At 37.6% G+C, this 26,689-nt stretch overlaps 1 protein-coding gene across 1 annotated transcript in view; it reads right to left on the reverse strand.

Annotated features, from left to right (window-relative positions):
* Positions 1-7,876: 7,876 nt before the first annotated feature.
* Positions 7,877-26,689, reverse strand: part of SNAP91 (synaptosome associated protein 91) — a 95,536-nt gene continuing 76,723 nt past the window's right edge. Inside the window, exons 23-32 of the mRNA XM_088138131.1 lie at positions 25,370-25,453; positions 20,022-20,165; positions 16,385-16,534; positions 15,706-15,736; positions 14,976-15,087; positions 14,281-14,304; positions 13,503-13,583; positions 12,316-12,420; positions 11,666-11,768; positions 7,877-9,785 (exon numbers count right to left, since the gene is read on the reverse strand). Of these exons, the coding sequence (XP_087994257.1) occupies positions 11,676-11,768; positions 12,316-12,420; positions 13,503-13,583; positions 14,281-14,304; positions 14,976-15,087; positions 15,706-15,736; positions 16,385-16,534; positions 20,022-20,165; positions 25,370-25,453 (824 nt within the window). The 3' untranslated portion in view covers positions 7,877-9,785; positions 11,666-11,675. The remainder of the gene's footprint in view (positions 9,786-11,665; positions 11,769-12,315; positions 12,421-13,502; positions 13,584-14,280; positions 14,305-14,975; positions 15,088-15,705; positions 15,737-16,384; positions 16,535-20,021; positions 20,166-25,369; positions 25,454-26,689) is intronic.

The following is a 26,689-nucleotide window of genomic DNA, read 5'->3' on the forward strand; positions in this document are numbered from 1 at the left end:
AATTGTATCTCCTGCCGCCAGTGAAAGCCACTAAAATATGGGAATATCTTAGGCAAATGTGAAAATTGCATGTTTACAAGTGACAAAAGGCCAACAAAGACTTCACTTTGAATTGAAGAACTGCTACCCCAAAGGGAGATGACAAGTTCCACAAATATTCCACAAATACAGGTTGAGAAGATTACATCACAATATCTGAAGACCTTTCCTACATCAAAAGTAACTTGCTGATGAGAGGGATCAACAAACATAAAAGAAAGAATACTATATACAAAGACTTTGTACATTTTTCAGGCATTTCACATCAAGGCATTCATCGCACAAGGTTACTGAAGTGTAGATCATTGTTGCCACTTCAAAGTAACCATCTTCCCATTTTATCAAACCCTATAATTAGAACAATAGCAAGGTCAGGTGAAAAGTTCTCCACCTAACTCATTTAGGCTACAAAAGTAGGTTTGTGAGTAGGCTACAGTATGCCTTTCCTCATCTTTACCATAATCATTATGCGACTATGGTGGTTGCAACTAAACTCCCTGTTCCTCCTGGTTACAATTTTTAACCCACAAACTGAAAGAACAAGGGACATATTCAGACACTGATCATTCCCATGCCAATATAAAGCCTCTTCATCAGTGATACATTGCCACAGTGCTTGGCTGGATGTCATAATGTCGTGTTCATTATCATTTCATCAATTCTTCTTGATTACACATATCCAAATTGAAATGAAATGGTAGGAAATTCATTCATCTAAATATGTAAATATTAAAAGAATAAACATTTCAATTTTCAATTATAATCATTTTCTGTTTAGAGAAAACACATTTTATACATATTCTCACTGTACAATATATTCTTACAGTACAAAGTAAAGTCCACATCAAAAGCTAGAGTCTTTTTTTTCATTATGTATACATATACATAGACACACATTACCAGTTTTTTTTTTAGACACCATTAAGTGTTTAGAGGCCACTGCAGGTTCCACCTGCTACTTTCCTGCTTGTTATGCCATTCCTAAGAAGAAAAGAATGGCTAAATGTGTATATTTAGGCAACGGAAGGTTTAACAGAACTATCTATTTCATATCAGTTTGTTACAACACTGTACAACACTGACTATATAAATACTCAGCTGGCTAGTGTTTCTCCCTAGTTTTACATAAATGTAAAAATGTTGGTTTGAAGCGCATGTTAAAAAGTTCTAGATTATTTCCTGAAGATTAGTCTCAATCTGGAGTTATTTTTCAGTTATTAAAGGAATCACCTTGACCGGAGTGGCATTAGGGCAGAGTATGAGACCCACACTAATACCACTCTCTGCAACAGCCCACAGCTGGGCCTCTCTCCCAACATCTGTCTCCTGCAGCTGGCTCACTCTAATTGGCAGGCTGGCCAGAGGATATTCTGGGGCTGCCTTAATTCCTACTTTTGTTGTGAGGTTTTATATTTGCCAATGTTCTAGTGGCATCCTTCTCAAGACCCGGTTGCCAACCACAAAATGGAAGATAAGGAATTGCCTTTAGATGCCTGAAAAACTGCAAGGGGAGGGTTGATGGAAATGCTTGCAGTTTTCAGACAATGAGAAATATTATTTTAAGATGTATTATTTTAATGGAAAATACTGGGAAAAACTGACACACATTCAAAGCACTGCAGTCAATTTATTCTAACTCCTCTTCTAGGGTTCATCTGAAAATCTGCATAAGCAAGCTGCACTTAAATATTTATGTGTTGCCTAAAGTTAAATGAAAACTGTATCAATCTCAATAGAACATAATTGTGTTTTATTTCTGGAAACAAACAGTAGAAAGAAGGAAACATCTTGTACGAACAATAGTTGCAGTTCAGAACACAAATTATATCATTTTGGAATTGGCAGTCATAGTCCAGGAATAAAATAAAAATCACGTGCAGAGAATCTAGCAATGTATGTCTGCAACATACACATTTAACATGAGTAATTTAATCACAATGATTTCTCTAGCTGCCATTTTCCAAGGCAGGTAATATATGAAAGGGGATATACAATAAATCAGGCCCCTGAGGTTGGCTAGGTTGGGGAAGACTATAACAGTACGTGACTGAATAAACATAGAAAGCTTATTTGGTAGAAAAGTAATGGGATTTTAAAAAGTCAAAATGGACAGAACCATAGTATTAGTTATTATGATGTTCTAGTGTAGCTTTCCCCCAACCTGGGGTCTAGGTAAGATGATACTTAAAACCCTAAATGCATCATCAGCATGCTATTGCTAGGAATTTTATGTGTTTATTTTTGCATCTTTGGAGAGTGCTAGGTTATGGCAAGGGGGTCTAGTGGATATAATGCTACATTTGTTATCTTTAACACAGGGCCAAGATGGCGAAGTCTGAGGTTTAAATGGTTGCCACTGAGAGATGTATGGGGTGTGATTTCACATACTCCTCTGTTTTAGCTTCTGTAGTATTCCATCAAAGAGGCTGCTCCAATAAAATAAAGCCCCATCTAGTAAGAGGGCTGTATTTTGCACAAAAGAGAGAAAAGTAGCATGTAGTGCCTCACAAAGCTCCTCTCTCCATCACCAAACTGTGGCCGACAACCAGGGATTATTAATTTGTATCCAGCTACTGAAAACTACTCGGATGTCAGCACTACTCATCCTAAACTGGAAAAGACAGCCTTTAATTTCAACATATAAGGTGGAGACAACATTGCAAGCACATGACAGTTTACTAAGTGGACCTTGTGTCTGCTCTTCTAACCACATCAGTTACCGACTGCTGTTTTGGGCTGAAATTATACCGTGTTTAACAGCTGGGTGCAGCCATGTATTTTGACTGTATCATGACCACACTGGACAGTTTCTGCAGCTGGAAGCTGGTAAGAGTGACATCTGCAGAACTGGTACCTTCAGTTCATTTTGGAGTCAATTTGTCCAGCTAAATTTGGACACTAACTTTATAGCTGAAGCTGAAACCTCGTACAAGGAGTACCTGACAAGCCTTATATATATTATGTGCCATCAAGTTGTTTTGGACTCCTAGCAACCACATAGATTTTCTCCGTCAATCAATCATTCTTTCCCCCCCCCCCACACACACACACACCATAGAAGGTGCAGAGCAGACACCTTTTATAAAGCAATGACTACCCAATTACATTTATAGCAATCAGCTTTTCCCCCTATTTAATTCTGGATGAATCTATTTAAATTCATCCATTTCCAAACAGTTGAATTTTGTTCATTAAAAATATTTTGTCTAAAGTATGTTGTTTACTTTTGTCTTTACCCAACAACATAGCCTCTTTCAGAAAAGCCAAATACAGGAACTATCAGCCCAGTGCTCATGAGAACCCATATGAGACAATTTTGAAGTGTATCTTCAACTGTAGTCTGACAAACCTATATTGTGTGGCTAAGGCATTTCTACACTATATTAAGTTGTTATGGTGCTTCTTTCTCAAGACGTTGACCATTTCTGGTTGAAATTATTAATAAAGCTGTGTTAAAATACTTGAACATCTAAGCTGAAGTATTAATTTAGAACAGCAATTTATACTTCACCACCACTGTCCCAAATGGAAAGTTGATCTTGTCCAAAACATTTGAACAGCACCTGTGCTACAACACAGACTGCTTTAAAAACAAAAAGAATGAATGAACTTAGAATAAAGGAGACACGCCCCATTCAAACATAAACCTGCACAAACTAACCTTAGTAAAACTCTGGTAAGACAAACTTGTGTAACTATCTTGTAAATTCTCCCTTGAATAAAAACAGTATTTCTCACATAAAAGACTGGAGCAACAGTGCAATCCAGCTCTGCCTTTGAATCTTCTCTGAACACAAGCTATGGAGAACTTTATTTCAGACACCAGATGTCAATCACCATGCCCTTTTCCCAAAAAAGCCAGTAAATTCTAAGCTTGTAAAGTACTGTGTTGGCAAATTTCATGTTTTATTTGACAACTTTTAAAAATATCACAAAACAAAAGTTAATCTATTTTTTAGTTGGTGGCAAACTAAAGCAAAAAAAAACTATGAAAACCACACAAAAATTACAGAGTAAGTTAAAACTAAACCATAATGTTAACTTATGGAGCAAAATGTTCACAAGATCACAAAACTCTTCAGTAAATAGAAACTGCTATGCTATATGAAGTCTTCCCACAAAGCACTTAGACTACTTGCTTGGTGAAACGATTTAATATGCTGTAAGAACTGTATTTAGAAGAGAAAAACTGCTTGCACCCATTTACTGACTGTGTGCAGTACTGATTTTGCCTGTTGCTTTTTGGACTAAGCCTTGATTAGAACTCAAAGAAAGGATGAGTTACTGTTCTTGCTTCACACTGTAAGTTCCTGTGGTATTTTTACAAGAAAAGCACCAAAGTTACATCTTGTTTTCAAGCAAATTTTAAAAAATATGGACGCACAAAGTTAATCTGCATATATTTCTCTGAGTTGTAGCTCATTAAATTCCCTCAAATAAATTTATTTTGCGTTAATATTGGCAATGGGATATTCTGAAACACTTCAGAACATTTAAAACAGGATAAAAAAATGTGGCAAGACAATCAGATTCTTAGCACTATATTCTATGTGCTGTCATGATTGATAGGGCCTGAGACAAAAGATTAAAAAAAAAAAAAGATTGTAACTTCATTCATATTTACCTATGAGAAACTTCATTGAATTAAATTGGGCTTACTTCTGAGTAATTATGTATAAGCTGTGCTTCACGTTGGTGCTTTATTCTGCAATGGCCTTCCATACATACAGAAGTTAATGGGGATCCAAACATTGTATTCTATTGTATCTGATTTTATCTGATTTTCCTTATGCTAGAGAACAGCTCTCTGCACAATTGTTTCTCACTTGTAACCACAGAAATCCTGAAAGTCTGAAAGAATCTTGAGCCTATGCAGCTTCACTTGACAGCAATTTCCAGACTGTCACTGATTAGCTGTATGATTATCACACCACTGGTGTGATGTAAACAAAACATTACATGGACAGCTGCATCATATATTTCTTTAAATTTATTACACTGTACTGTGTATCCGGCAGGGGGCAGCCTAGGATACAAAAGCCTATGTTCCAGTTTAACATTTCTTAAACAATTTTAACCTGTAATAAAACCCCCTACTAACGAACCCAACTCTCTCAGCATTTGTTTTTTAACCTTTAAACAGGAATATCACATCTATGTTGAAAACTCAACAAATACATATTTTATTTCCAACTTTAATATCCGTTTCTGAATAGAATTTACTCACAATGAAAAGGAAAGAGGCTGTTTCTTAAAAGTAATGCTGCACTGTTAAAAACACACACACACACACACACACACACACCTTAACCAATTTTGTGCAACACATCAAACAAGATTTATAGTCTGAGAAACACTTAACACTTTTCTCAAAATTAAAATAATGGTATGCTAAGAAGCTTCCCTCTTAAGCCTTTGCAGTTAATTCAGATAATGAACTTGAACATGTCCAGACTTGACCAACAGGATTAAAATAAAAGCTCCAGAAAAGTATTACTTTTTTCCTTTGGTTTGTACATGGTTGGGCAATAATACAAGGCTATTTAAACATCTCAAAATTAAAGATAAATTGTATGCATGTATACATGGTAATGGAGCCTCCTGGAATTAAGGCAGCTTTCTTTTGAATAGAACTGTTCATGTACAATGTTAAAGTCTTCAAGGATCTAAATTAAGATGCTATGATGGTCCCAGGTGATTCAGATCTAACCTCCTTCCTAAAGAGGAATAATCTGGACCCCAAGGTTATCATAAGCACAATTCTGGGAGTTTTTCTGCTATATGGACTGGAGAAATATACTCTGGCTTTGATTGAAGCAGCAGAAATATCTGCCATAAACTATTCGGACATTTGGTGTGATTTATAAAAGTGAACAAGTATGCCAGAAGTGTAACACAGTGGAACAAATAACAAATGCACAACCAAGATCATTCATCCATTATAGTCTAATCTGCAATTTCTCCTTAAGACCTGATCTGCTCCTGTATTTCACAAGATTCCAACTTGAATCTTTAATTCATGGCAAGTTTACCTAGCAATGTAACTGTTATCACTAAGATCATATGTGAGAAATGAAGAATTATGGATCCCTCAACTGATATCCATAACCAGTTCCAATTCCAGGGACACTGTGATAAAAATTTAGATCAGTGATGGACAGTATTTGAGATATTGGGGGCCACATTTAATCCCCCTAGCCTTCCAGAGGGCTATAAGAGGCTATCTGGGATACCGTGATATCACTGGAAGGTGTGGGACTGAGTTTTTTCAGGACTTTGGGTGAGATGTTTTAAGGTGGGAATAGAAGCAGGAAGCAAGCTGTTCCATCTCCATCCTTAAATCCCCCATCACTGAAAAAATATCTAAAATGAGTGGCTGAACCATACTTTTAAGAATGCATGTGGCCCCTAGCTTATGTACCCTGGACTAGATGATGACAGATAGATGTTTAAAAAGTTGGCCTTCACAGGTCAAGAGGCATCATCTGGACTCCTCTGAAAATCACAAAATATCTCCAAATGACAATGAACATAGCTTTTTTCAGCAAGTTTGTTTATTAAATTTATATGCTGCCCATCTCCCCCAGAAGGTGACTGAGTTTGAGAGGAACATCAACATTTCCTTGGATTATGGTAGTTATTTTTAAAAATATGCCTTAATTCTTGTAAAGGACAGATCATGGCTCTATGCTTAGCAGCTGAGTTAAGGATCCTACTTCTGGAAAGGGTATTTTTCTGAGACTTTGGAAAGCTGCTTCTAATTGGATCACGCATATGCTCTATCATAGCTTCAGACAGTAAGATGAGTAACCACTTATACTGTAGTTTCAGAACTTCTAACCCAGTATCAGAACTTTAAAAGTGTCTAGCTGAGTTCAACTAAAGGCCTATTTAATCCAGTTTACTGTTTTCCAAAGTAGCTTACCAGATGCTGATAGGAAGACCAGAGCAGCAGTTCAGTGCAATAGCCATTTCTAGCTCTTCTTCTCAGTTCAGAAGTATGCTGCTTCTTACTATTATTATATTGGCATAACTGTAGCAAAGGCACCTCAAAAGAGTATATGTAGCATAATAAACATTATGTCTAACACCCACAGACATCATCCCTTCATGAATTTGTCTTAATTTTTTTAAAGATGTCAAAATTGGTGGCAGTACACACTGTAGTAGGGGACTCTGTCACTTAACTAAGCACTGTGTCTGTTATAAATTCCCATTATCAATTTTACTGGGTTATCCCATCTCTCTCACACGAAGAATAAAAAAACCAGTCTGAGTGTTATTAAAAAACAACACTGTAGCGGCTTTCATCATAATATAATTTTACATTCCTCTATTATGTTCTTATTTACCATTTTTTCTTAAACGACTCAATCAGATATATTGATACTATAACTCCCAAAATGTAGCCAGCGTGACCAAAGGCAGGGAATTTCTGGAAGTTGCAATTCCAAAACCTCATTCTAGTTGAGAAAAGCGCTGTACCCTTTCCTAGCTTCCCGATAATTTGGGTTGCCCTTTTTAGAACCTTTTCCAAATCTGCAATATCTCTTTTGATATGAAAAGAAACCACAGTTAAACTAGTTTCAACAGTTTAAGACACATATTGCAGTGCCAGTCAGCTCAATAAATGTCTTAACTGACATCAGTAATAAACATCTTCCCAATATACTTCTTGTATTGATTGATGTTACTGTGTACATTTTTCTAGAACCAAGCTCCACTGATTGCTGAAGAAGCTGCTATTGAATAAATAATACAGAGTACTGTATTTCAGATTGTTGAAATGATTTTGCACATTTTAGAAAATTTATGTAGATAAATTTTAAAATACTAATGAATTCATGGCGGGAGGGTCGGCATACATTTGACATGACTGAATTTTAAAACAAAATAACGATCTTTTTGTTTTGCAGGAAGATATAAAAATTGTAAACTACTGCTATTGTATACTGGTTTAAGCTTTCATAACCAGTAACTGTTGGGCAGCGTTGGCCTTCAGGATTTAGTGAACATGGTCTAGAAAACAGATTTCCTGACATTTCAACACTTCTGACTGGCCTTTAGCTGAGCTGGTTTCCGACTGGTGCAGGTTGGTGAGGCCCTCACCAACCTGCACCAATCAGAAGTCAGGACACCTGGTTACAACGACAGGAGCCCAGTTAGCCCCTGTGCAGCAGACCACCTTGCCTCCGAAGAATCCAGACTCAGCCGCTGGTGAGAAGTCAGGAAATCTGTTCTCTAGACCATGGTCACGAAACCCTGAAGCCCAACATTGCCCTACTGCTGCTGTGCTCTACCATCATCATAAACTCTGGATAATTAAGAAAATAGCAGAGACCACTTTATTTTGAATTTACTTTGATCAAGGTGTTTTATTGCATCTCAGAGGGTGTACATGCATTGGGTTTTTCTCAAACCAAAATACAAAGGAAACCCATTTGAAATTCTCTCTCTAACTCTCTGTCGTTACAGGGTATGTTATCCCCACAATATACAACCACTTTTTAAAAATGGTACCACATATTGATTAAATATTAATTTGAAAGACTTAGATGAACATCTTTCCAACCTAATATGCTTTAACAAAGAGCTGCCAAGCCACTTGTAACACTGATCAACAGTGACCTTATTAAGGAGTCAAAAATCTTAAGCTAAGCCATCAGCACACACAGTATGAGAGAACAAACTAAAATGATAAAAGAACACTCCTGTTTACAGTAAAGGGTATAATTCAGGTTCAGTGTGACCTCTAATCACAAACAGTACAGAAAATACAGAGTACTGTATGGGGATGAAAAACACTAATCTAAGATATATACAGAGGAGAACAAAACTGACAGATGTACATAAAAGCAAAAGGGGGAAAAATCATGAATTGCCCCTGGATACAGTGGGCAGCCAAAGTCTAAGGAACCTAAAGGAGTTTGCTTTGTTTATTATATTTGATTTTTCTCAATTATATGGCAAGAAACTTACCCTTTACTTGTTTTCAGTGCATTTAAAATAACAATGATAAATAAGATGGTTTTTAAATGAAAACAAAAGGCAAATATTTTTAAAGAAATCTGATAAAGTATTTTCACGTGGGGGATTTTTTAAAACATCCTTCATCAAGTAACTTGATCAAAGAGGTATTAAATGGGAGTTTTCATTCATATTAGCAGATAAAATGTCAGGAAATTAAAACCTACCCACAACGAATTTGATAATCATCCTGCTTTTGAAAAAAGTTACATTCCACACACTTAAAAAAAAAGGATTGACAGTGTTTTTCTTGCTACCTGATATAACCACAATATTGTTTTGTATAACGGATATGAAAAGGAAACTGGAGTTGAAGAGAAAATTTAGAGGGTTGCCAAGGTTATTTACATTAAGACCTCCAGAAACACAGACACATCGCTCCAAATGGCTCACCACACAACAGCTGCATATTCTGTCCCTACTGGATTGGTCCAGAAAAGCACTAAAAGGCATCAGAAACATACATCCATTGTTTAAATTGAGAAACACATAAATTATAACCCAAGTACACAAACTGAGAGAGAGAGAGAGAAAGGATAACAACTAAAATAGTACACATTCCTATGTTCACTTTCACAGCTGTGCTACAGGTTTTGGAAGTAGGAGAGAAGTCTGAGTAAGCACTGGGTTTGGTAGTGGTGGCTCACTTGGAAATTCTGAGCAACAAAACTCCTGCTTGCAGAATCCAAACTTGCATCTTCAGTTATCCTTTCACAAAACTACAATCACAAAAAGAGGGGGAAAGAAGCATTAGGAAGTTGAAGGGACAGGCATTCAAACCCAGTTTCGTGATCTGACTTACGTGCCAGATGACACTTTGAAGATATAACCTTCCCTCCCTCAACTACTTAATGTTTTCTTCTTTTTTTCTAAGAGGCAAGGTAACTGAAACACATTTTCTTCCACGCTTATTATAAAGGAGTTTAATACACATAGACTCTCTGTCTCTTTCACTTGCACATGCACACACACACAGAGTGAGCTACAACATTTAAGGTAATAATCTAGACTTAAATTCTGCTCCAGTAGTGGAGAAGTGTTCAGGAGAGATATGGATGTTTGATCGCAAGTGCACTGCATACACAAATGTCTATATATACAATTCCCTGCTCTTTTTCTGTAAGAGTCAGGGAGAGGAAAGGTACTGCTGTTTTTAAGCTTGATGGTTTTTAGTGCCCAGTGCAAACCTGGTCATTTGTTCAGGGCTTTAATAGTGGAAATGCTTCAGCCTTTATTATTTTATGCTGAGCTTCTTCCTGTAAGATATTAGCAGGACTAAAAGGAATACAAATACAGGTAGACCTTGCTTAACGACTGCCCTGTTTAGCAACCAATCAAAGTTACGGTGGTGCTGAAAAAGTAACTTTACAACCAGTCCTTGCATTTACAACCATCCCAGCATCCCCGCAGTCACATGATCCACATTTGGTCACTTTGCAACTGGTGAGCGTTTACGGCTATTGCAATGTCCCGCGGTCACATGATTGCCATTTGCATGCTTCACAACTGGCTTCCAACAAGCAGAGTCAATGGAGAAGCTGGCGGTAAAATCACAAATCATAGTCACATGATGTCTCACTTAACGATCTGTGGTGACTTGCTTAATGATCAAATGGGAAGTGACATCATAGGTCTGTCATGGTCACATGATGTTTCACTTAGCAACCCTGTTACTTAGCAATGGAGTTGCTGATCCCAGTTGTGGTCACCAAGCAAGGACTACTTGTAGCTTTATTAATTAACATTTTGAAAGGGCGTGATCTGAATTTTATTAACTAACTTTTTTGAAAGGACTTCACATAGTGTTTTCACTCTGGTCACACAGTATCAATTCTGCAGAATGTCAGACCTGAATTTAAATCCTTACTGAGCCAAGTATCCTAGTCCTATAATCTTTCTCATAATTCTAAATGTTTGCAAATAAAATACATCTGAATTAAGAAAATAATGCTTTAAATTAGTTTATACAAAAAGGGAACTACAGATGTGGCAGAGAACACAGTTGGTCTGTCTGTTTCCAGAGATGTCACAATGACCCAAGGAATCCTTAGGAGAATAGGAAAATGTCACACAATTCTCTGTGAGCTCCTCCTTCTATCCCACTACGAGATAGCAAGGTATGTTTTCTTTTCCCTAGTCTCCTGTCCCCAACCACAGATACTAGATCAAATCATAACTACAACAGCTCTAGGAAGTATTTTAAGAAGCATGCTTTGTTTAATTAAACATTCTACATTATTCTAAAGTAATACTTTATTGATTTGATCTGTTAGTTTGACATCTTGTGTGTTCCCCAAGAGCACAAGGCGGCTCACATGGAGGTCTCCCTTCCTTTTATCACCACAAAAATATTTCTGTGAAGCAGAGCAGGCTGACAGAAGAGACATCCAAGTGAGCTTCCATGACTGAGGGAACTTGGGTGTCTTCTGTCCTAGTTCAACTCTGCAACCACTATACCATGCTAGCTGGTCTTTCAGCAAGCTCAGTACTGAACTAACACCATTTAAACCAAATGAATTCTTAGCATCACCTGTGAAATACAGAGGAAAATACAAGCTTGAATATATTCCAGTGAAGAATGGAAGGGGAAAAGCCATACCTTAAATAGTTCATAAGAAATCTTTGATGTTAAGATCTGCTAATGGGTCCTTTGTTGGAGGCTTCTTGGGACTCTGAGTGGCAGGTGTTGGACTTGGAGAGACCTTAACAGTTTTCCATTATTCCAGAAGGATAATGACACGCACACAGAAAAAAAGAAAAAAATACAGTGACAAGTATTAAGATCCAGCTCTAACCAACATTAATTGGCATTGAATGTTCTCTTCATAAATGCAGGCTTATGCTATGTCCCACTGAATGAATATGAGAACTATTGTGATGTTCAGTTTTTTAATAGTAAATAAAAAGTGAAATAAAATTACTTCATCATATATCATACTTTATCACATTCACTGGGAGCAGGAACCACTTCTGGACCAGTGGCACATCTTTCAAATGGTCAAAACAGCTTAAGAAGTAATATTTAAAAAAAATTAAGTGTATTAAAAATAAAAACTAAACAGTTACACAACATCCTTATTATAACACTGAAAAGTCTTGATGGTATAAATTGAAAATAATAACATGTCACACTAGACTATCCAGAAATAAGAAGGAAATAACTTGGAAAACAGGCCTATAGGACAAAACAGGGAGGAAAACAAAAATAAGATTAGACTTTGTTTTCTCCAAAGCCAGGCAAGTTCTCACTTGTGCACCAGGTCCTGCAGCTGCTCCAAATGGTGGCCTCATCATTGGCTGTCCATACATAAGAGGCTGCTGTGGCATCATTGGAACACCTGTTCCAGGAGTCTGCTGGAAAACATTTGAGAACAAATAATGTCTACAGTGTAAGCAAAAGACACCACTTGGGACTCAAGAAATGTCTTGACCAAGTAGATATGTTCCATTTGTGGGGGGAGGGTGTTACACAAATTTGGGTGTCTTTCAAATTTGAACCCATTCCCATCTACATGTGTCTCAAGAGTAGACTACATTAACTTAAGCTGTTGGTTGGTAAATTCCAGCAGTGTATTGTGTATATTGCATTAGAAGAATACATTATTCAGTACATTATACATTACAGTGGTACCTCTACTTACGAACTTAATCTGTTCTGTGACTCTGATCGCAAGTCGAGTTGGTCGCAAGTCGAAGTAAATTTTCCCATAAGGTTCAATGTAATTACCATTAATCCGCTCCGGCGTCCGCAGACTACGCGTCAGGGGTGGAAAAACGGCCGCTGACCACGCGGCAGGGCAGAAAAATGGCCACGGACCACGTGCCAGGGGCGGAAAAATGGCCGCAGACCACGTGGAACGGGCGGAAAATGGCCGCGGACCACGTGGCATGAGCGGAAAAATGGCCATGGACCACGTGGAATGGGCGGAAAATGGCCGCGGACCACATGGAACGGGTGGAAAATGGCCGCGGATCCGTAAGTCAAGGCAAGTTCGTAAGTAGAGGTAAATTTTTGGGGCCAGAGCTGGTTGTATCTCGAAAAATTCGTAAGTAGGGGCGTTCGTAAGTAGAGGTACCACTGTACATGCTTTTTTTTTCTCAGAAAGAGATCATGTATAATGCACATTTCTGAAAAAAAAAGCATGTATTTTGGCCACAAGGTTCAGAAGATAAGCTTCAGTGTGTGGGTCCTTAAAATGTGATATGGAAAAAAGAGGACAGATTCCCTATTTCCCAGGAAGCTCTATAGTGGTCTCTTTGTTCCATACCTTCCAGAAGTTATTCAAATTGCATTTTCCCAGACAAGAATACTGAGATTTTTTTAAAGGCCAGTGTAATGCAAAAAGGAAGCAAAGGTCAGTGGGAGAAGTGGAAAGTAGTACTTGTCCTTCCTATCATTATTTGAGTCAATCCTTCCACCCGCTTTCTTTTCTTACCATCCCAAATCCTGATCCAGTTTGTGGAGCGGGGGCACCTGATGTAGGAGCGACAGGACCTGCTGGAGGCACAGATCCTGTCTAGAGATTGGAGTAATAGAGATAAATCACTAACTGGTTAAGGTTTCTACATATATATATCAGATTAAAACCCCCCATATATTCAATTCTCAAATGTAGTCGTTTTCAGCACTCAGTAAAGAACTCTAGTCTGCCGAGAAGATTAAGGCAATATCAAATCAGTTAAGTGCAGCCATCATATCATACTGCAAATACTTCATTTAATTAATTACGTGTTGGAAAAAGCTAGACTTATTCGGCACACAAAAATATGTTGAAAACAACATACATAGGAAGTTGGTCTCACTGTAGCTTCAGCTAAACATATTTATATGGAATCAAGTTGTTTTTGACTATTCCAATGCATTTTATACGGGGCTACACTTGAACAATGTCCTGAAGTTGCACCTGGTACAAAATGTAGCAATGAGGCTGCACAGGATAAAAGGATCGTGTGAAAAATCTGTACCTTTTTCTTATAAATGAAGAGAATATATAAAAGAAATATTCCTGCCCCTCTGTTTCACTGCACAAAAAAGAGAAATATCCAGAAATACCTATCAAGCAGAAAATTACTTTATCTACAGATGTAAGGGTTATTAGGAGATTAGTAGCTCAAGTTTAGGTTGACTGTAAAGATAAAGAATGGTTTAATTTTGCATTAGTTTAGTAGCCAAGTCTCTCAGTTAGTACAACTTCATAACAAAAGGCTACTTACATAAAGAACAATCGCCCAACCTTTCTGGTAGAGAAAAAAACTTGTTACAAGGAGTGTATTTAGTGTATTGTTTTCCTTACCTGGAAAGATCATTACTCTGTACAACATTTAACATGATACTGTCTTTTGTTAAAATGATTTATAAGTTTCCAACTGCAGTTTCCAACTGCTGTATTACTATTAGCTTATAGGAACAGCATAACCCTGAAAATAAATGCTTAACAAGGCTTATATGAAAACTGTGCAAAACAAACTCAAAACTTGTTATCGTTAGAGCATTTGAGGAAATGTTCTGCTGCTAGAACAGTAAGATAACAACGTAACACACAACAATAATAGGATGGGATTCACATTTCCTTAAAAAATGTACCAAAACTGCAGTTTTGGAATAGACAAATTATGCTGATTATTCCAGATGTCAAAACTCTTGACATCTGTGTATGTGGCTGTGTATTAATGCAATAACAGGGCTCCAATATTTTAGCAATCAGGTTCATATGGAATTCTCCACATCTTTTTATATGATCTTTTTATAAAGTCTAACTTTTTAACTAATTAATGTGGATATTTGTATTTTTTTCGGGTTTTACTTTAATTGTGAGCTGCCCAGAGTTACCCTCAGGGGGAGATGGGCAGCATACAAATTTAATAAGTAAATAAATAAAATCTATGAAATATGCAGTACTGCCACATACCAATGGGCCACTTGAAGGAACCCCAGTTGACCATGTTGCAGGTGCTACTTTTGGTTGCCAGTTGGCTCCTCCTGTCAACTTCTTCTCTCCTGCATTCCACTGAAGGTCTCCCCTAAGACAGTCAATGATTCAGAATTCTAGTGCTAATTTATTAAGAGGTAGAACTGCAACCATAGTGAAGTTCTGGGCTGGAATCTTAGTGGCATAATGATATTATTACAACCTGGTGCATATTACAAACCAACATGACAGAATGATCCTTAATCTTAACTAAGTGCAGGAAAAAAATGCAACAATTTGTAAAGCATTCACATGACAAATACAGAAGAGAATTTGATGTCCATTAACGGCACTCCACAATAACAGAAGAAACTGCATAATGTATCTGGATTAATTATGTGTATAGTGGCACTGCTGTACCTCTTCATATTTATTCAGGTATAATTTACAATTTGTTTTTAGGAAAGTGAAAGTGGGAATTACTGACATAACATTCTATCATAAAAGTCTGATTTCTTGGAGCGTAAAAGTTTTAACATTTAGAGCTGTTTTGCAAGATTTCCAATATTAGATTTATAGGAATAATAATACTAATAACCACCACCACCACCATAACCACCATTGAAAGACTTCATACAGAAATATAAAAATACTGACTACAGAATTATGCTATAAAGCACAAAAGAGAAGTACACAACTATCTGGAACTTTGAATTAACCAGCTACTTACTTCTTTGATGTGGTACCAGAAATTCCAAGATCTGTAAAAGAAATCAGGAATTTGAAAGATTGTTTCATACGATAGTAGATGTCAAGAGATAACATGTTCTGTAGTCCACCAAATTACTAGGCAACTCAGGGTTAGCGGACTTAGGCATTCAGTCAGTTATCTAAAAGTGACAATAAAATAATGCACACCCAACTATATCTCTGAAAAGTTTCCTATACCATTCAGTCACTGATGCCATAACCCTGTCTGATCTAGACCTCAGCTTACATGGTCTTGATTACTTTCCTAACTGTAAATACATAGGACATAGTAAGCTAAGTTTAAGAAAACATCAATTGTTCCTCCATAAAATCATGATTTCTTTATTTTCCACTTTGGAAGCTACTCCTAGAAACATATTTTTAAATAATGCCCATTACATAACAAACTGACTGAACAATATGAAAACATGATGCACCCTAATCTCAAAGTTCAGGATGAGAAAATGAACTTTCTGTCACATCCTAAATGATAACCCAACTATACTGTCCTCCCATATAAGGGAAGAAATACATTCTTCAAAGCATAGTTATAGTTATATACTCATTATAGCTCAGGAATAACCGACTGGTGCAACATGTAAAAGATAGCAGTCATTAAAAGAAAATCATTGCCAAACCTAACTCGTTTTCTAACTTACTTCCTACTAAGTTTGCAAGAGAGGAATCAAGATCACTTCCAATGGCTTTGGTTGCAGCTGAAGCAGTGGCGGTGGCTGTGCCTAAACTGGACAAAGGTTGACCAGTTTGCATTGTAGTTGGCATAAGAAGATCACCTAAGCCATCAAACACTGAAGATTTAAGAAAATCAACAGATCAGGAAACTACTTTTTAATTAAACTTTCACATAATTAACAGATAAACTCATCACCTTTCTAAAACATACAAATCCCTACAGATCTTTATACCATCACACAGGTTTAATGTCAATGTAATGCCAATGGAAGGCATGCATGCTGTTTGACTAACACATTGAAATAAATGAATTCCAAACATACTACAATAAGACAAAGCATTAGACAACACTAACTTTTTTTAAACTATGAACTGCACTGCACACTTTAGGTTTTTAACACTGATATATAGAGGAGTTATTCATATATTGTGATCCACAAATCTTATGAGAACATTATCATTTTCTGTAACAGGAAATAAAAAGCCTATTTGGACATTACTTTCACCCAGTCTGGCCCCTAGAATTGATTTGGAGTAGGGCTCAGGTTTGCAGATTCCATTTCTGGATTCTTCCCAGAACCACTGAACCAGATGTTGTACCAATTTTTAATATCTGATTCCAACGGAATCATCATAATTCATTAGGCAATTAGCTATTTAAGACTGAGATGAGGATGTATCTGAGGTGGAAGGGAGTACTCAAACTAATTATTATTGCTCATTTGCAGATTTGGAAGGAATTGTAATTAAGAATTGTCTTTTATGTAAGGATTTTTTTATTTAACTATTGACAAGCACAAAGGAAGCTAGAAGGTAAAGTATTTACAGCCTATTTCTGAATGCTTTCTAGGGACAAGCTCAGGGAGAAAAGAAATTGAGCAACCTCACAGGTAGCTGTGAAGAGAAAGTAAAGACAAAGGTTTGGGACAATTGTTTTTGCTGTTGACAGGTACACCCTGGGAGATTCAAAAAGTTCCAAAGGGTGGGAAACCTTTTTCAGATGGAAAGGGCACTGATGATATGCTGTCAAGTTGGTGTTGACTGTTAGCAACCACCAAGACAGACCTTCTCCAGGATGATCTGTCCCCAACCTGGCCCTTTGGTTCTTGGAAAGGGCACTAGTGGCTAGAAAATTCTTGGACAATAGATGGAGATGGAGGCCATGGCATCCTGTGAAGATATTTGTAGGGACAGAAATACACAATCATCTCCTCACCCATCAGTGGAGAGAAGAAGAGATTACTGAATGGGGCAAGTTTAGAGTCTTTGTCGTCAGTGGGAAATACCCTTCTTGGCTGAACTAGGATTTCTATGGGACAAGATCAGGGCCTTCCCCTTTACTTATTGTGATGAAAGTCATTACTGTAGTTCTCTGCTGCTAATGGACACACTATAGTAGTCGTGTTCTTTACCAACCAGTTCATAACAGGCTCTCTGAGTTTGTGATGGATTTCACAAAGAACCCACTTATGCTCTATACAAAACATTTATGTCTTCCAATTTCCCATCAAGATATATGGACAAATTTCATACAGACAAGATATGGGATTGCTCTAGAGCAGTGTTTTTCAAACTTGGCAGCTTTAAGATGTGTGGACTTCAATTCCCAAAATGTTGGCTGGGAATTCTGGGAGTTGACATCCACACATCTTAAAGTTGCCAAGTTTGAAAAACACTGCTCTAGAGTGTTACTATAAAAGAGTTCAGTGGAATGTCAGCTGAATAATATAATACTTGCTTAACAAAAGTAAAGAAAAGAAATCCAAAGAAAATACCTTGTAGAAAGAATTCCTGGGACAGAATTATAAATAAATCTATAATCTTCAATAGTACTGATGTTTAAAAAATCTTCCTTTATCTGTGTAAATTCATAGACGTAACTACATAGCTGAGAGCCAGTTTGGTGTGGTGGCTAAGGCACCAGACTAGAAGGCTAGAAACTGCAAGACCATCAGTTCTAGTCCCACCATGGGCACATAGTCAGCTGGGTGACCTGGGGCCAGTCACTCTCTTAACCCTAGGAAGAAGGCAATGGCAAACCACTTCTGAAAATGTTGCCAAGAAAACTTCATGGACTTGTCCAGGCAGTTGCCAGGAATCAAAACTGACTCACTGGTGCGCACACACATGCTGCAAAGTTAAGTTTTCCACCCCACAGAAAAACCTCCCATCTAATAATTACACCAAGGATAATGGATTTTTCAAACTCTATTGCTTTGAAAATGTTCCAGGATTCACATACCGTATTTTTCCGACAATAAGAGGCCCCCATGTACAAGACGCCCCCCACTTTTCCAGCCCAAAATTAAAAAATCAGTATTTTAAAGATAGTGCAGAACACATTTTTATTTAGTAATTAGTTAATATTTACCTGATACACTCGGTGGGAGGAGGTCCAAACCGTCTCTCTGCAGCTCTATTTCCAGGCTCTTTTGCATAACTAATTACATTCAAGCACAAGTGAAACTGCCGATAGCTTGTCTGTGCAAACAGCCTTCCTCTAATTGGTTTGTTCAGCATCAGCTGATGTCAGTTACATCAGGCTCATGATTGGAGGAAGTCTGTTTGGGAGACAAGCTATTTCACTCGTGATTGGAGGCTAGCAATAGGAGGAAGCCTCTCTGCAGAAACAAAGTTTGGCAGTTTTGCAACCGCGATTTTCAGCTGACTTCCTTGAATAAGACGCCCTTCAGTTTTTAGGGTAAGGATTTTAGAAAAAAGTATCGTCTTATAGTTGGAAAAATACGGTACATTGGCCTAGTTCTAGCACAAGTATCACCTTTAGATATACAGGTAGTCCTCGACTTACAACGGCAATTGGGACCGGAATTTCCATCGCTAAGTGATAAGGTCATAAAGGTTGAGGACTACCTGTAATACCAAAAACCAACTGATATCATCCCTCTATACCTAATGAAACCGAAATATCTAATCCAGGCCAACATTACATAGTCAGTATGCCAGTTCACATCAGATATGCATGCTAATGTTAGTAAGCAGAGTTGCACTATGCTTGGCAAGCAGTAACTAAAGCAAAGCAATACTGAACTATTTGGTTTCTTTAACTTTTTCTGTTTCAGAACTCACCGAAATGGCAAATTTGTAGCAAGGCCCCAGCATGGAAGTAGAGAATGAAAGAGACACAAACAGAAACGACAGAGCAGTAATGAAAAGTCAAGCCTTGTGTCAAAGGAAAAATACCCTGGACCTCCATTATTTTTAACTTCTGGTGCCATGCATGCTTGGCAAAGGCTCCGTAATGATGGCAGTACCACATATCCATACACTGAGTATACAGGATAAGATATCTGCAATTTCAGGAGTTTCTTTTAAATGAGCATGCATATAAAGCACGTGCAAAAATACAGAATATATGCGCTTTGGTTTGATGCATGCGGAAATCCTATAGAAGAGAACTGAGCAGAAGGAACTATTTTTCAAATTATATATTAGAAGTAGTATACTAAATATTCGACCGTTTCAGAAGAATGTGTTCATGAAAAACCCAAATGCTTTGGATATCTGGGAGAACTGCAATAGCATATTTTGGAAACGAAGGGCACATTTTGTTTCCGAAAGGCATGGAGGAATCCTTTCACTCACCTGAGGGATCAAAGGAACTGCCACCGGGGGAAGGAGAAGGGGATGCTCCAAACGCTGCTTCAAAATTGGGCTGCAATATATTAGCCTGAGCTGGTGTGATGGGGGAAGGTGATGGAGATGGAGCAATAAAAGAACCTCCAAAGCCTTTTAAAAAGTTAAAGAGAAAGAAATAAATCATTAGGTTAATACTAAGAGAACTGACCCATAGGCCTAAAAAACATTGTAATTGGCTTTGGCAAACAAAGTCCCTTCCTCTTCCCAGATCCGGCGTATTCTTCAAATGCCAGGTTTTGACAATACTAAAATAGCTTCCCAGCACCACCCCACTCTTATCTAAGTGTCATCCACTGCAGCTTTTGCCCAGGTTTTTGAAGAAAATACCAGGGTTACCTCTTTACTCCCTGAACAGTGGAGGCTCATTAGAGCATCTAAGGACTTTCAGTCCTGGGGTGGACAGTCCCAAGGTCTGCCTATGGAGTGGGGTATTGCCAAAGGCCCCAAAAACTAATGATAGCAAGAAGTTACGATTATATAAAGATGTAGGATGATTTTAGTCCAACTGTGATTTAAATAATAGCTTTGTAACCAAAATATTTATTTTTGACCAAAGCTCTATAATTTCTATCATACAGTGGAAAGCAATTTCCCCTTACATGTTCAAACTCATTTTTAGAGAATTGGATCATGAACCACTCTAGGACAAATTCATTTTCTTCCATGCAAGGTGGTATCCTGGCTGCACATCAGTACACTGCATATGTCTCCTAATTGGTGTGATGTGGGAAACAGTATGTTGATTTACAATATGGTCTCTTGTTTATGAGAAGGCTGTGTGCAATTTGGAGAAAGGTGGGTGCGGCCTTCTTGCAAGGTTTCAAAAGGCCTCAGAAGTTTTCTGAAGCATTGTGAGAACGACATGCATGATTTGGAGCATGCGGCCTCGAGAAGAAGGGCCAGGCCAAGTGTGCCTCATCAGCAGTGGGATGAAGAAGACTGCCAAGGTCAGCTGGGCATGGCAGGGCTGATGGAGCGCAGGGTGGCAAGGGCTTTGTGCTGTGGTGCTGGGTGGCTGGCTGTGGTGCGGAGCTTGAAGCGGCACTCCTTGGCTGAGGCTGAAGTAGAAGCCGGGGGGGGGGTGGCCAGCTGAGACTGAAGGCCCCAGGCCTCTACTTCAGCCCCAGCTCCGCCACCTGGGAGTGCCACTATGCAGGGCAGCCAAAAGGGCAGAGATGGGGGGGAGATAGGTGGGGGGGTTGAAGTGCCCCTGTGGTCCTAAGTGTGGGTAGGCTGCCAAGCACCCAAATTTTGCTTACATGACTGTGGGGGTGCTGCAAAAGCCATAACTTCAGGGACAATAATTGTTAAGTGAGGACTACCTGTAATATGTTTACAGAGAAATAAATAGTTGCAATAATGTCTTCTAAGGGAGTAAGAAAAAATAAGATTAAAAGAGACAGAGAAAATGCAGAGCAATATGGATGGAAATAAAATTGTTTTGGAAATGGATGAAAACAGAGAGTAAGTAAAAATAAGTGATGAAATTATTTGAGATGAAACTAAAGTAAGGGAATATTGGAAAGAGTATTTTAGAGATCTGTATGGTAACATTCCCAACCCTTACAAAGTTAGCAGAAGCACACTTTTATGGATAGCCATTTTCACTTTTTTTCCTGCAATGTACAATAACATAACATTGTGAAGAAAAAAGCTCAGTCCTAAATACTGTAACAACATTGAAAAATTGTTAATAGTGCAGGAGTACATTATATTAAATATTAAAATATAGTTATGGTTTGCCTATGGAATGGCTCAGCTCTTCCATTCTATATGTATAGACTGCATCCATACCTGATAAGAATATTGTTATTGTTCCCATACTGAAAGTAAAAGGCAGCAAGGATGAATGCAAAAATATAGAGGGGGATTAGCAGAATTCTGACTGAAACAGTATAAGGTGTGACAATGAGCTAAAGTTAGGAAGTGCACTGTGGATTCATGCCAGATAAGGGGTTTGCAGTGCAGATTTTTGCTCTTCAACAGGTCACTGAAAAACATATGAATGAGAAATTTTATTGTATGTTTGTTTATTTGGAGAAAGCATATGATATGCTTTGTGTGAAAGTGTTGATTCCTAAGGTAAGAGTAATATACAACAGAAGCATGCATGAGAATAAATGAAAAGGTTAGTGAACTGTTCAGCAGAGTGGAGAGTAAAAGTAAGGATATGTGATGTTCCCTTTGTTACACGAATGCATGTATGGATAAAAGTGTGTAAGAAATGCTTGTGGTTGGTCTAGTGTCGGTCAGGGACATGTATAGTAGTTTTGTATGCAAACGTGTTGCTGGCTGAAAACCTAAATGATTTACAGCAAAAGTTAGGTAGCTTGTATGATGCAGTACGGAGTGTGGATCTGAAAATTAATGTACCAGTGACCAAGGCATTTGTGTTTGACAGGCAAAATGAAGTGAACAATTACAACTTATACATACAGTAAGTGGTAAAACATAAAGCAAATATATGAATTGTGTATCTTAGAAGAATGTTTTCTAAAGGTGAGAAAATGGATGGAGAAATATTAAGACATAGAAAGATAGTGGGTAACACATAACCGGTTATGAAGAATGAATGCAGGAAAAAAAGTGAAAATGGCTATCCATAAAAGTGTGCTTCTGCTAACTTTGTAAGGGTTGGGAATCTTAGGAGAAACAAAAACACTAATTGGGAGCTGTTTACTTAGAAGTAAGTGTGGTAAAACAAGAAAAGATAGGGCCAAGAATGAGTGCAGAAAGAATATAGATTGAACACAAAAATTAGTGACCGGTATGAAAGGAGTACTTTAAAGTTTGATGTTATGCAGAGATTGAATGAGTATCAAATCAGAAACAAATATATGTAGGAACAGCGATTGTTAAGGGGAAAATTGAGAATGTTGTGGTTGGATGGAGTTAATAAGATCTTCAGATAAAAGTGAGAAGTTACTGCATTTTACTTGCTTTCTCTGCACTTTGCAAAATGTTGCCTTACTCCACAAAGGATTACCATAATGTATGCATGTATTTTAGCACCAAAGTATAAAACACACAGGTTTTTTTTAAAGTTAGATTTGTATCCGTGTAGGAGAAAAGTTGCATGTTTACATTTATGCTTTAAAAACCAATCTTAGGAAGACACAATAGATCAGAAATTAATGTCATTCTTTTCCCCTGTGTTGAGAACTGTTGGGAGATTTAGCATAGATTAGACCAACAGTCCATTTTGAACTACTTCTGTTTCAGTTTGTATGGATCGCTTTTCCTTCCTGCTGCAAAGGGCAGAAGGAATAACCCTGAGGAATGGGAGGAAGAGCCACAACCAAGACAACGGTCAGATAAAAGAAATCTACGTCAGGGCTACAACTGTAACCCGAATAAGCATCTCAAACAAGACCCTCCCTAGTTCTCATGAAGATAAAGAGAGGGAGGAGGGAAGCAAATTCAGACTTGCAAGTCACTGTTACTGTAACCTGATAATGAAAGTAGTATTAGCATGCATGACTTCAGTTTCCTAATCTGGTCTACCTTGAAGGGCTGACAGAACAGAAAATGCTATACATATTAGTATGCAATATCTAGTTTGGCCCATAGGAAAGAAAACCAAACTGTCAAGCATATTTTCTGAACTGTATATCCAAAATAAAATAAAAATTTAAACAATATATAGCTGTTTATCAGAATGTGGGCTTTCTAATAAACCTTTATCTGTTTTTATATCTATTCATCTGGGCCTTCATTGAATATACAAAGCAGTAACAACAGCAAGAACAATGACAAATCTATGGAGCTAGAAATGGACACAAGAATTTCTTTCCGAGTCTGAGTGAATTTTCATTCTTTGTCCTGTTGAAGACCCTAGTTTCAGACATTCAGTAAAACAAACAGAAAGCCAACATGGCTATTTTTGTAAATTACTGACAAGCCTAAGGAAAGGAACTAAGATCAGAAATACCCTGTAATGTAATTTAATTGGCTCATGTACCCTTGACTGGAAAGCACTTATTTAGCAGCAATTTATGCCTTTTTCCTAGTCCATTCTTTCAAATCTAGTACAGAGTCTTATACCATAGCAATCAGATCACTACTAATTAGATACACTACTAGTTAAATCAAGACTGGTAGTAGTTATAGACCAATGTGTAGCTATATAGAATGGTACCATGTGAATTCTTGGGTAAACAGGGGAAACTCATGATCTTCCCAATGCCTTAATTATGACTAAGGATGTTTTCTGCAAGCAGCACTTACCAATATTTATAATTATCCTGTAAGGACAAATCTAATATAGATGAACAAATATCAATACTACAATATAATACTTCTGTTATTTGTTATCATCCATCTTGGGCATACATAGGACCGAAAGCTTAACAACCACCAAAGTAAGATTGAACCAGGGAATCATACACTTATACTCTTTACCATAACCAACGCTTAGACTATTGAAAAGTATTTTTGAGCATTTTCTATTACCAGATTAGGTGGTGGGATCCTAAGGGTTCCTGGCACCAGTGGGAGGGTATTGGGGGTGGTGAATTTCACAGTGTTTATGGTTTGGAAGTCTGGTAGCCATAGTGATGGTCCCTTTGTATGATTTAGACCCATCCATTATGAATTGTAAATCAAGGTATATGACTTAGCAAGATGTGAATCCAGCCACTAATGTTCACTGAAGAAACTACTGTACAAATACAGTACAGTATCACTATCATAACGTGTGAACCCAGTCATAGTGTGCCTTGCATGGTTCAGTTATTAGAGATGTTTGGATAAACAATGGCCTTTGGAAAATTCATCTTGTATGACTTCAGTTCTATTTTTTTTCTTATAATTTAAAGGCATCAACATTTGCAGAATACTTTTGTTACTAATTTTTCTCCTGTTAAATTCATCTTTAAAGTATTCTTCCCATAGGAAGCTCTGCCCAGCAATATCTATTGTTAACCAAGTGCATATGTCCATGTGTCAAAATCATGTAAGAAGCACTTAATCTGAAAAGTAGGCACTGTGCTAGTCTTTGTGGTGGTGGTGGGGGGAGGCAGAGAATAATGATAATCAAACCATGCACTGCAAAGTTTCATGGAACACATTCAGGTTAAACTATTTTAGTTACTATCTACTCCCAAGACTTGGAAGCATTTTGGCAGATTCATCATCATCTTCATCCTGCTTGCAGAAATACCAAATAAGAAAATGCTGTGAGACCTCCAACTTTCATAACCATTTGCCCACTATTTTTTGTCACAGTACAGAAAAGGTGCAGTACAAACACATACACTCTTTATTAAAAATAACACACAATTATATTTCATTACCAGCTAATAGGTCAGCAGAAGCAGAAGAACTAGAAGCAGCTGGAATTGCAGGCTGGGGCTCTGAAGGGCCACTTCCAAAAGCATCTATGGATTTTTCCAAGAGGCAGCAATAAAAGGTAATAGGATTTAAACATATTATAAATATATTAACATATAACATAGAGAGGAAAAATGCAACTATGAATATGACATAATTTTTTAAGACCATAGAGGAATGGTAATTGGTAAAATATATGAGACAGTCTGAAGAATAGTAGTAGTTGTTCTAAAACCAGGAAAAACTAAAGGAGGATCCAGATGGACCTTTTTGTAAGTATGACAGTTGTATTGATGAAAAGTGATGGCAGTGATAAGGTTCTCCAAGGGAAGATAACTCCAACAGAACTACTCAGCTTTCTAAGAGCATTTCCACTTCCTCATTTCTCCAAACTACTTTGAAACTAGCTTTGTAATCCTATGAAGACCTAAGGATGCACAGAAACATCAAGGAATACCTGAGCCAATGTGTATTCTCTCTCCACTGACCAATAGAATTGTGTAAATGATGTTGCTCAATTCCTGTGCTGCCGCAAAATGTAGCAGGTTTTTGACCAACAAGTATCTCCCTTTCCCGATAAACCATGTAGAAAAGGAATAAAACATATTGCCACCTCCCTAACCTCATTTCACATTTTCGTAAGATCTTGTGTGTACTTATCTGGCCATTTGCAAATATATCTGAGCGTTGCTATAAAGGGCTAGCTGCAGAATTCCAAGCCACCATTCTTCTATTGCATTTAAAAGTGTATTGCTAGCTCTGATGATGAAAGGATAGCATGCTGGCAATTTTGCAAAGAGGTACTTTTCTGGGTAGCTGTAACCATAGTTACATGTAGCTGTGGTGGGTGCAGTTGAGAAGTGAAGATGTAGTCTAAACAAATCCTACAGAGAGGCACCATGAAGAGGACACTGAAGGTTGTTGGAGAAGTAGAGTGGAAGAAGAGAGTCTTAGTGAAATAAGAAGGGATGGAAAAATATTGGTATCTCTCCATCCACAAAGCAGTCACTTAAGAAAACAAAAACAAAAAGCAAGCAGTCTGGTGCTTTGCAACTGCCAAAAAAAGGATGCAGACAGTAGGGATGTACAAAGCATTTGAATAAAGTGCTCTGCAATGCACTTCACAGGGAAGAAAGTCAATTCAAGTTTCTATGTTTGATGAGACAAGTACAAACAGGTTTTGAAGCAGACACAAAAGATGTGGCTTCGGAATTCAATAGAAACCCTTTATTTTCTCCTTTCTGATCCACTGTTAGATGCGTCTTACCCATCCATCCATCATC

The sequence above is a fragment of the Python bivittatus genome, unplaced genomic scaffold (genome assembly GCF_059951505.1).
Source record: "Python bivittatus isolate LINGU-HERP-01145 unplaced genomic scaffold, Pbiv_v1 ctg000020_np1212, whole genome shotgun sequence".
NCBI lineage: Eukaryota > Metazoa > Chordata > Lepidosauria > Squamata > Pythonidae > Python > Python bivittatus.